The sequence below is a fragment of the Heterodontus francisci genome, chromosome 17 (assembly GCF_036365525.1).
Source record: "Heterodontus francisci isolate sHetFra1 chromosome 17, sHetFra1.hap1, whole genome shotgun sequence".
In the NCBI taxonomy this organism is placed as follows: Eukaryota; Metazoa; Chordata; class Chondrichthyes; order Heterodontiformes; family Heterodontidae; genus Heterodontus; species Heterodontus francisci.
Genome location: NC_090387.1, coordinates 73,863,654 through 73,876,038, shown reverse-complemented (window position 1 = coordinate 73,876,038; position 12,385 = coordinate 73,863,654). Strand labels below are relative to the sequence as shown.

Genomic DNA, 12,385 nt, shown 5'->3' with positions numbered 1-12,385 from the left:
TCTTCAAATGAGCATTCGGGACATCAAGGCGGGAAACGTGCAGTGCTCTGAAATCTGCACTATTCTTCCTGTTTGAAAACATATGTCGGTAGACTCCAGGTGGTAGCTGTCATCTTATTACTGACACCCTCACATAAATATCGAGGTGTGAAATTCTCAACCGCACTTACCCCAGCAACTCAGAGCACACTGGCCTCACAAGTCTCTTTCACTAGATGTTTCATTTAGTTCGTTTTAGTGCATGTGTGTGTGTGTTTTTTTAAACAGAGCAGTTCTCTGTCCTTTTAAAGCCAGCGAGAGAGCATCAAATCGTGGAGAAATGACTGAGTGCCTGAGAGACAGTGGGAAGGCAGAGTCTGGAGCCTACTTTCGGTTTGACAGCGAGGAAAGAGAGAGAGAGAGAGAGAGACTGAGATCAGGACAAATGGAAATCAGAAGTGAGAAGAGTGAGGGGGAAAGGAGGGAAAAGAAACAGCTACAAGTTCCACCATAAAGCACCCGAGTGAAATTAACCCTTACACTGAAATCTATCAAATCTGGGAGAAACTGACAAGCCCGGGGAAGAGGCAGGTATAGAAACATTAACTGAGCTCTTGCTTTTATCTATACTTGGCCCAAGGATTTAAAATTATCTGGAAAAGGGAGATTAAACTTCCCAACCTGAATTCACCACGGAGATTTTTTTGATACAGTTCAGAAGCTTGTTTGTTACATTGCATGATTTCTTGAAGTGGATACTTTTTTTCCCGCGAGTGCTCAGGGTCGCAGGACCTTCGCCTGTTTGAAATCAGTGTTTGTTGTTTTTTTTTTAAACTTTATGATGTTAATTGAACACGGGTACATCAACAACTGGCACCTGTACTCGTTCACTGGTCTAAAGCCTGGCTACCTGACCAAACCCGAATGTGTGTCGGGTTCGGGTCGGATCGGGCATTTAAAAAAAATTAAAAGATTCGGGCTCGGGTCGGGCTCGGGTTGGCTGTTGTTGGGTTGGGCCTGGATCGGGTTTTAATTTCATAACCAAGCCAGGCTTTACTCAGAAGTGACCATATTTTCCCCCCCTGTTGATGCATGCAGTAAAAGAACAAGGCAGTTAGTGCTGGCTGTATGCAGAAAGCACTTATAATAAACAAGCATCATGAAGTTGGCATGCTGCCTGCATTACATTGAATGGGCATGGGGCATTCCCGCATTGCAATTCCCCATGCCTGTTTTCAGGGGTTTTTCAATTTAACCCCTGGAAGTTCAAGATAGAATTTTCTGCTGTTGCCTACAGTAACCACAAAGCCCCAGCAGATGGTGTCTGACGATGGTTTCAGAGTGACAAACAGCAGTGAATGGAGCAGGTGAACTCTGTGCAAAAGTGGAGAGACCTCCCCGGGAGACGTGTAGTACAGGAGCCAGGGTGTTTCCAGGAAGTGTTGAATAGCTGCTGAGGTTCAATGTTATCAGGTGGCGATAAGAAATCCCAGCAGTCAGAGGGTAAACTTTGAAGGAGTTATACAGGAAGTGAAATTGGAAACTTGGCTGCCAGTTGCAGGAGCTTATCTTGTTGGACAGACAGCAGAGAAAAGGAGTGCGATAAATTTAAAACGTATGTATGCAACCTCCTGGATTTTCAATTCAGCCAAAACAATTTGGGTCAAATCAACTATAAACAAATCCATGCATGCATGGTCCTAACTAGAGAGCTCGCTAGGAGGCCAATTATTAGTCTTAGAGATTTCTGCAGACTAGCATGTGTTTGATCCCTTTCTCAACAAACTCTTCAGGTTATCTTAACGTCAGAAAGAAGACTACACATCAGGAAATCACTAGCCTTCTTTCTCTTTCTGAGTTCTGTTCAGGTTATTCAGTTGTGATTTGTTGGCATTTTATGTAAAATCTGATGTTTGTTGTGTGACAAATGCTCTCAAATATTTCCTTAGTTGTATACAAACACACATACTCTGGCTCTGTGAGCATAAAGTAATATTTTTAAACACTTCTTTATCATTCATTCATGGGATGTAAACATCCCATCCCTAGTTGCCCTGTGAAGGTGGTGGTGGGCTGTCTTCTTTCGGAATCACATAAGCCACACCAGGTAAGGAGAGCAAGTTTCCATCCCAAAGGAATATTTGTAAATCTGTTGGGATTTGACAATGATCTAATAGCTTTACAGTCACTTTTACTGATACCAGATTTATTTATGTCCAGGTATTCTTTAAATTATCGCACTGACAATGGTGGGATTTGAACTGCTGTTGCTTATTTGTCCAGGCCTCTTGACCATTACACGAATGCATAATGTGACATGCATAAACAACAACAACAACAATTTATATTTCTATAGCACCTTTAACATAATAAAACGTCCCGAGGTGCTTCAACAATATAAACATCCTAAATGGTCAACATCTCAACTATGCAAATCCTTATATTGTCAGTACTTCAAATATACAACAACACTTTACATTTATATAGCAGTCTTGTATAGTAAAATGTAATTTACGCCATTTCTCCAGTGTTTATGTGGATCCTGTGCCAGTTACAGCAGATGATTGGAGGCACTCCTGTGGAGGTAATGGCATATGTCTACTTAACTGTGTGTTATATGCCCAACTCATCTAGGTCCCATTGATGATGGGAAGAACGTGTTCCAACTTTTGTATCCAATATTGTTCTACTTTCTCCCTTTTCCTCAGATGGAACACATTCCCAGAATCATTACGCTGGCTACAGACATTTACGCTCACCTTAGAAAAGTGAAGATGAACAAGAACCAGTGTCAGCGCCTGCACTCTCGGATTGAGATGCTGATGGTATCGGTGAAAATGATGCAGGATGTGATGTTCCTGGAGAAACACAATGTCAACAAGCTATTGAGAGAGCTGGAAGTTACGCTACAAAATGCAGAAGGTCTGGTGAAGAGCTTCACCAGCTGGGGGACAATCAAGAAGGTTCTGAGTGCTTCGGACATCCGTGAAAAATTCGAACACATCAATGACCGCCTGAGCGACGCAGCACAGCAGCTGATACTGGTCCTACATGTCAGCATCTCTCAAACAGAGAGTACGTTTAAAAAGGAGACCCAGAAACTAGAGGACAGGGAGGATCGACAGCAGGATGAGGAGTCTCTGAAGAAAGCCTCCAAAGAAGAGAAGGAAGGTAATAGCTAGCATGAGGGTCAGCAATGAGACCAGGTTGCTGACCAGGTACATGCTACAAGAAGCTGAGTTATACCAAGGAAGCACTGGATAGACAATGCCAAATGGGTCTTGTCACAGAAAGGGATGGAAGTGCCTGAAGCGCCCATTAATTCAGAACTGACATCAGTTGAGTAAATTCATTCGGCCCTGTCATGACCGTTGAGCTGTTGGACAGGAGTTTAACATTAATAGCAATAGTCCCACAGATGAAATCCCACCTGAGGATATGCTCTCCCCCAGGCTATTGTCTTGCAAATTGGACTCCTTCCCAGATTCCTCCCCTTCCCGCCACCCCTCTATTTTTCCCTACCCTTCTCTCTGGTTAAACTTACCCCACTAATTGTCGCTCACATTTCCTGGATTATACCCAGCTGCTTAATGAGGACAGTATATAAAAATGCATCCAGTGTATTTCTATTGCCTACAATAGAGAGTGAAAGGGACTGCGGAAGACAGGGGGGTCCAGACCGATCCTGTTAGCTTTCCACTGGAGGGGTTAGGTTATCACTACCCCCAAGGTTATCAACAACCTTCTTCCAAATCATTTATGGAAATGTTGAAAAGTCCAGATTTCAACACTGAGCCCTGCATGTATGTCCCCCGCACCCCCCCCGGCACCATCCCCCCAACATTTACACAGTCCTTTGTTTCCTGTTTGCTACTCTGGCGATTGAAGATATCATAACTGTTACTTTGGGAAACATTTTTAATTTTCTGTAAATTGCATCCCCACAGATTTGTTTGATGAATATGACTGCTCAGCAAACTCACCAATTAAGAAGAGTCTGGAAGAGATGACAGCAGAAATTAAGGAGATCAAGGCCATGATGATATCCAGTGAGTAACATTAAGCCTGTATGAATAGGCCGTGGCTCCTGTTTTGAACAAGGAGGGGCAGATAGGAGGGAAGGTATGCTGAAGTTACACCATTTCAGTTTGAGATAGACTTGATAGACCAGCTGGCTATTTCCTGATCTTCACTTCCATCTATTCTTAAACTGTCTGTGTCTCTTCTGTCTGATTCCATCAGGCAGCCACATCTTTGTTTGATAACCGCCCTGTGAAGCACTTTGGAATATTATACTACATTAAAGTGCTCAATAAATGCAAGTTATTGTACATAACAGCACTCAGTGCTGTTCCACAGCTTGCTTCTGTTTTGGTTGCAGAAGACATAAGAGAGCAAATTAGGTGATTCAAATCTCTGTGCCCATTTCTCATTGTAGAGTCCATTCTGTGACCTGTAATCTCATCGAGTGAGGTTCTTCACCGAGGATGCAGCATTGCTGAATGTAATTCATTGAATCGAATTCTGTATGCGGTCATGTTCCTCACATGCACACTAATACTGCACATATCATAGTCATTAGTCATAGAGCACTGAAAGAGGCCCTTCGGCCCACCGAGTCTGTGCTGACCATCAATCACCCATTTATACTAATCCTACATTAATCCCATATTTTTTTACCACATCCCCACCAATCTCCTACCACCTACCTACACTAGGCGCAATTTACAATGGCCAATTTACCTATCAATCCGCAAGTCTTTGGCTGTGGGAGGAAACCGGAGCACCCGGCGGAAACCCACGTGGTCACAGGGAGAACTTGCAAACTCCACACAGACAGTACCCAGAACCGAACCCAGGTTGCTGGAGCTGTGAGGCTGCAGTGCTAACCACTGCGCCACTGTGCCACCACACAAGACCACACACAGAGGAACACATAGACACACACACAAGCACACAGGAGCACACACAGAGGAACACATGGACACATGTGCAACATACACAGGAATACATAGACACACGCACATAAATAGAAAGCTATCCCAAGTTCCGTCACACCACTCACCGATGCTCATATCCATGCCTGCAGACACACACACACTCATACGTGCACACAGATAAACTCACACTGACTCACATATGCAGCTACACACACACACTCCCCCATACATCTATTTGCACACACCTACCCACAGATACACATACACTCACCTACCTATACACACAGTCACACATATACTCTTCCCTCTATCTGCGTACAGATAATCATTTGTCTCCCCTGTTACTCTGTGGCTCTACTACAGACAATACCTACAAATATTAAAAAATTAAACTTGGGCAGTGTCAGTTTACAAACTACTGTTTAGGCAGACTGTGTAACACAATTATTGTCATGTCTCACTATTTGAACCTGATTGATATGAAAGATCATGGCCCACAGAGTTTACAGACAGGAGAGGAAAGACATGGGAGAAAACAATATTTTTTTAAAGATTTAAGTATACTGTGTGCAAACTGCCTTCTATCCCCAGTGACAAGCTGGAGGAACCATACACCTTAAGGAAACTTCTCAACATACCCTATTTTAAACATGGTAGACGGCTTCATATCACAGCTCACCACACAATTTCCCTCCTTCACAGAGATAATTCCAGATTGTGATTTTGTTGGGATGATTGATCCAGGCTTTATATTCTCACCTAGCTGCCTATCTTGTGAATTCAATTTGTTAATACTTCCAACTCTAAGAAAGAATGAGAATTTACTGTCGAAATCATTAACAACAGTTTAGCACTTACAATGTATATTTGTCTTGACACCTTCGTCCACCTTGTCCACAAACCTGATGCTTACTTCCAATTTACCATCTCTATTTAGTTCACACTGACCCTCTCCCTGCCATCATCAGACATAGCCCCAGTTACAATATAATCCTTGGCACAGCTCATCACCGCAAAGCCTATATGTGCAGTCATAAATTCATTTGTTACATATTGCTAGAATCTTGTAGAGAGGTTTAGGATAGTGATTTGGTTCTCCTGTAACCTTCTCGTTCTTTCTGCTCTCTCTGTTTTTTATTCCAGGTGCAGATAAAAAGGCAGCCTCCCATTCACCAGTGGATAAGGTCCGGGAGATCAACATGAATGAGTTGCAGAAGGACAGTAAACCCTTCCTGAGAACAGACACCTGCGCATATTACAAGGGATTGTTCCTGAAACAGCCTGTCGCCATTAAACGCTTCATTAGTGAGTCTGCCAATGTAAAGTGAGTATGGATTGTAACAACCATAGGTCATACCTTCCCTAGTGTGTCGAGCATAATTACTAAAGTAGCCAATGGGCACCGAGTACACGTGGTACAGTCAGCCAATCAGTAATAAGTGTGGGTGGTACAGTCGGCCAATGGATAGTAACTGTGGGCAGTGAAAGTAGCCAGTTACTAACGAGTCTGGTTAGTACAATCATCCAATGCCAGCGAGTGTAGGTGGTCTCATCAGCCAATTGGCAGTGAGCTCAGATGGTATCGTCAGCCAACAAGCAGTGGATAGTGATTTCCTGTAAACCAATGTATAGCTGCAGAATATTTAATCTGAGGAAATTTTATGAGGGTGAAGACTCAGCCAAGTTCTGAAGGCATGAGGTAATGGCTGGAGATTCAAGCCCCTATAAGTGTGAGCTAACAGAAGCCCTTCACTTCTTCTGATTGATGCAAAATATACTGATAAACTAAACAATCAAATTAGACAGGTGGGTCTACAGCTTTCTGAATGAGGTGCTATTGAACACTACATTTTAATTTTTAGGAATGTTGCACATACATGGATATGAAGTGTTGCTTCAAGGTAGAAAAGGTGTGAAAATGGTTTAAGTAGAACCTAGACCTGAGGAGTAGGATGAGTTAGATCTTCCTTTTTAAAAATTTTCTCTCTCACTCTTTCTGCCCCCTCTGAGAGGACATTGGGGTCTCCCTAAGAGGGATCCCAATCAACATTTCCACTAGATAGGATGGTTGGGATTAGTAAATTACTGTGCAAAGGATGTTGGATATGGGAGTGGTGCCAGAGTACCAGAGGATTCCAAATGTTACACACCTATGTAAAAAAAGAAGGGGAAAGGGATAAATCTGGGAACTATAGGACAATCCATTTAAGTCAGTGGTGGGGAAAATACTAGAGACCATTGTCAAGGACAAAATTATTTCTCACTTTGTTACAAGAGTTTTATTTTTGTATTGTAAACTTAGTATTCTGTGTGTTTTTAAAAACTGAGGAAAGGATTTTTTCTGTGGACATTTAGTGCTGAAACTTGGTGGACTTGAACTGAGTGAAATACACAGACTGCAAGGCACTTGTTTCCAAACAACTCAGCAGGGGAAATACAGGTAAAGATTTATGATTGTCATGTGACTTGATTGTTGAAGTTAGTTTCACTTTTGGATTATGAAAAGACCAGTGAGTTGGATAAGGAGCAGGCAGTTGAAATCTGGCTGTGACCTGCCTGGAGACTAGAGAAAAAGACCTCTCTCTGTAAAAGAAGACTTGCATTTCTTGAAAAGAAATTCTGCATTTGAAATGTGGCTGTGATCTGCCTGGAGAGAGAAAAAAGACACAGGAAAAAGAAGAGTTACTTCTCTCTGTAGTGGAAGACTGCATTTCAGAGAAGAAACCCCTGTATGTCAGAGATAGCAGATTCCTATTGCCTCCAGTCTTTGAAGAATCCCTGCCTCAAGAGTGGTTCCTGTTGCCTCCTGTGTTTTTGGAGATCCTGAAATATCAAGAAGGCTTCTGCTGCTAGACTGCTGCTTCAAAACCCAAGTAGACCTGTTGCTACACCCTTGCTGAAAGACCTATGTGACACCTGCTGCAGACAAATTGCCTTGAATGCCTACCCATCAAAGATTGTTCATCAACCTTGCCTGGAGAGACTTTGAGTGGCATCCGACTATTCAACTTTGGGACGCCTCACTGTACCAGAAACATCCGACCAGAATGTGACAAACTCAATCATTTTATTTTTTTCCTTTTCATTCCTAAGAAGCGGCTGTAAAGCAAAAAAATCCTTTTCCACAGGTTCCCGCCTTGGTCCCGCCTTGTGGCGGCACAGTGGCGCAGTGGTTAGCACCGCAGCCTCACAGCTCCAGGGACCCGGGTTCAATTCTGGGTACTGCCTGTGTGGAGTTTGCAAGTTCTCCCTGTGTCTGCGTGGGTTTCCTCCGGGTGCTCCGGTTTCCTCCCACATGCCAAAGACTTGCTGGTTGATAGGTTAATTGGCCATTATAAATTGCCACTAGTATAGGTAGGTGGTAGGGAAATATAGGGACAGGTGGGGATGTGGTCGAAATATGGGATTAGTGTAGGATTAGTATAAATGGGTGGTTGATGGTCGGCACAGACTCGGTGGGCCAAAGGGCCTGTTTCAGTGCTGTATCCCTAAACTAAACTAAAAAAAACTAAAGGTTAACCGGTGTTTGAATGTATGTGTGTGTGCATGAGGGCTAGAAAGAATATGGAGTTTTTAAAAATCTTTTCATATATAGATTTATCTCATTAGTAGTTAAGACTTATTATTTCTTTTCTAATAAATAGTTGATGTTATTGTTGTTTAAAGAAGCCTGGTTTGATATGCTTTATTCCTGGGGACAAATATAGTGTCCAGGTGGGAAACTTTCTTGATATGTTATGACCTGTGGAGTAGTGGGACTGAATTAACAGTGCATTATTCCCGCCTTGGTCCCGCCTTGGGGCGGCACAGTGGCACAGTGGTTAGCACCGCAGCCTCACAGCTCCAGCGACCCAGGTTCAATTCTGGGTACTGCCTGTGTGGAGTTTACAAGTTCTCCCTGTGTCTGCGTGGGTTTTCTCCGGGTGCTCCGGTTTCCTCCCACAGCCAAAAGACTTGCAGGTTGATAGGTAAATTGGCCATTATAAATTGCCCCTACTATAGGTAGGTGTAGGGGAATATAGGGACTGGTGAGGATGTGGTAGGAATATGGGATTAGTGTAGGATTAGTATAAATGGGTGGTTAATGTTCGGCGCAGACTCGGTGGGCCGAAGGGCCTGTTTCAGTGCTGTATCTTGAAATCTAAAATCTAAATCTATAACAACTTGGAGAAGCATGGGTTAATAAGGGAAAGCCAGCATGGATTTGTTAAAGTCACATCGTGTCTGACTAACCTGATTGAGATCTTTGATTAAATAACAAAGCGGTATATGAAGGTAGTGCAGTAGATATTGTATATATGGACTTTCAAAAGGCATTTGATAAAGTACCACTTAACAGGCTTATTTGAAAAATAAAAGCACATGGTATTGAAGGGACAGTGATAACTTATGTACAAAATTGCCAAAGAGATAAGAGGCAGAGAGTAGGGGCAAATGGATGTTTTTTCGACTGGAGAGAAGTGTGCAGTGGGATCCCCCAGGAGCCAATATTAGGACCATTGCTTCTCTTTTTATATATAAATGACCTGGACTTGATTGTAGGGAGTACAATGTTGACGCTTGCGGACCATACAAAACTTGGCAATGTAGCAAATAATGAGTGTGATAGTAGCAGACATCAAGAGGACAAAGGCAAACAAAGAAATGGGCAGATACAAGGCAGATACAATTTAATGCGAATTAGTATGAAGTGCTTTGGGAGAAATAACATGGAAGAGGCGGTGCCGGAAATACTCAGCAGGTATGGCAGCATCCAGAGAGATTTTTTTTTCTCATATTATAATGTAAATGGAACTACCGTAAAAGCTTTGTTATGTGGCTCTTTACCAACTGGAAAGCTCTATTATCCGGAATTTCCAAAATCTTCTGAGGCTTGTCTCCCAAGGCCAAGTATTCTCGAGTGCAACCAATTGTTCTCGGCATTACTGTACTGTAGTTCGTGATGCTGCTGATAGTCATCTTAGTGGCGCTACTAGCAGTCCATGTCATTGCATCACTGTGCTTATGCAGTATCACAAGTTATCACCTCATCGCTTTGTACATCTAGTGCTTTAGTGTAATTTATACATTACATTTACTGTTCCTCAAGAATTCTATGTATCTTTACTGCCTCAAGATTTCTGTATGTGTACATCTTGTTCTTTGCATGTAATCATTTCTCTTAAAATTAAAATATTGCCGTAGTAATACGAGTCTTGATTAACCAGAGTTTCTGATTACCTGGCACCTCTCAGGTCCAGTGCATGCCGGATAACAAAGCTTTTACTGCACTTTGAGGGGTTTCAAGAGCAGAGGGATCTGAGGTTGCATTTTCACAAATCTTTAAAGGTGGCAGGGCAAGTTAATAAAGTGGTTGAGAAAGTACATGGGATAATTGGTTTTGTAAACTGTGGCATTGAATACAAAAACAAGGAAGTCATGCTAAACCTTTAAAGATTTCTGGTTAGTTGGAGTATTGTGTACAATGCTGGGCACCACAATTTAGGAAGGATGTCTTGGCCTTGGAGGAGGTACAAAGGACGTTTACCAGGATGGTATGAGGAACTTCAGTAATGTGGAGAGATTGGAGAAGCTGAGATTGTTCTTCTTACGGCAGAGAAGGTTAAGTGGGGATCTAATAGAGTTATTCAAAATTGAGCAGTTTTGATCCTTTTTGAATTGGAACACAGATAACGTATCTGACAGACTGTTACTTTGTGACATAAAAGAGATCCTGATATAAACTATTTCCTCTGGCAAGTGAATCGGTAATCAAAGGTCATAGATTTTAAATTATTGGCAAAAGAACTAGAGGAGAAATGAGGAGACTTCTCTTCACACAAAGGATTGTTAATATTTGGAACACACTATCTGAAAGGGTGGTCAAATCAGATTCCACAGGAACTTTTCAAAGACAATATGACATGTACTGGAGAGGACTAATTTTCAGTGTTATGGGGAAAAAGCAGTGGCATGGGACTAAATTGTACAGCTCTTTCAAAGAGCCAGCACAGGCATGACAGGATGAATGGCCTTTTTCAGTCCTATGAGATCTATGATCCTATGACCTCAAATACCATTCTGTGGCTGACCACTCTGTGGTAACATTGCCAGTAAATTAATCTCCAAACTTTCGCACCATCTCTTCACTGTTGAGTAACGGCGCTTCTTTTCCCATCACAGGAAGGTTCAGAAGATTTTCCTGAGAGAAGCTAAAACTATGAATCAGTTCAGGTCGGACAACATTTTGCGTATTTATGGAATCTGTATGAGTGAGGAAGGTGAGTGCACCCAGGTACAATTGCGAGTGTGTGAATTTGGACCATGACTGGAGAGTGCTTGTGCATTTATAGTAATACAGTATTGGTCTATCTGCTGTTAAATTACTGGATGGATCTGTCTTTCAGTTCCTCCTCTCCCTGGGGTTTCAGCTTCGGAGCTCCCAGAATGAAGTGAGTTCCATTTTTCAGTTCCCTGGGCTTGGGATTGTTAAGTTGTTGATTAGCATCCAGTTATGACTGATCCCATGATGTGATTTTGCAGTTTATTAAATGATTAAAAGATTTGATAGGATAAATTGAGAGAACAAGAGGGCATAACCTTAAAATTAGAGCAAGGCCAATCAGGGGTGATGTCAGGAAGCACTTCTTCACACAAAGGGTAGTGGAAATCTGGAATTTGCTTCCTAAAAAGCTGTTGATGCTGGGGGGGATTTAATTGAAAATTTCAAAACTGAAATTGATAGATTTTTGTTAGGGAAGAGTAGTAAGGAATACTGAACCAAAGCATGTAAACAGAGTTAAGATACAGATCAGCCATGATCTAATTGAATGGCAGAATCGGTTCAAGGGTCTGAATGGCCTATTCCTGTTCCTATCTTCCTATATTAGGAAGTGCAGGAGGGGTGATTCCCTCACACTGATTTTGTCCTGTACTAACCTTATCCTTTTTATGTAAGTCATGGACTCATCCTATTTGTCTTGGGGTACAAATACATATCTGATGGGCTGTTACTTTGCAACGTAGTAGAGATCCCGATAGCGTTGTGTCCAGTTTGAACATTGATTTAACAAAATAATATAAAGAGATACTTTACTGGGAAATCTGAATGGGGAATTCAATTGAGGCTGAACAACAGTCCTGGATAGAGCCTTCTCTCCCCTCCCCCTAGTCATCTATAGGATTGCTAACTTGCTGCTCAAGTCAAAACTCAACAGTGGAGGATTGGAAGGGCCATTGGGTACCATTATGACTAAAGTTCTGATGTGGATGAAATTTAGTTGAAAACCATGTTAGTTAATGGGCTCCACTTCATCAGATTGAGAAGAAAAGAAAAAATAACTTGTATTTAATAATAGTTGGATGTTTGAAGAAGTATATATTAAATAATTTAGGCATTTACAATGGCCAGTTTTGACTCTCATACAATTCACTGTCCTGCAAGTTAACACACATAGGTTATAGGCCCCAAATAAAAATTGGACTGT

General features: G+C 42.0%; 1 protein-coding gene across 3 annotated transcripts in view; it reads left to right on the top strand.

The window, feature by feature from the left end:
• LOC137379228 (mixed lineage kinase domain-like protein) overlaps positions 1–12,385 on the top strand; it is a 29,348-nt gene that overhangs the window by 2,774 nt on the left and 14,189 nt on the right. For 2 of the 3 annotated variants that reach the window (XM_068049937.1, XM_068049935.1), the window contains exons 2-5: positions 2,688–3,150; positions 3,927–4,028; positions 6,063–6,243; positions 11,082–11,179. In XM_068049937.1, coding sequence (XP_067906038.1) covers positions 2,688–3,150; positions 3,927–4,028; positions 6,063–6,243; positions 11,082–11,179 — 844 coding nt within the window. Of the gene's footprint in view, positions 1–1,407; positions 1,595–2,687; positions 3,151–3,926; positions 4,029–6,062; positions 6,244–11,081; positions 11,180–12,385 lie in introns of those variants that run through there. The other variant, XM_068049936.1, reaches the window with a different exon arrangement.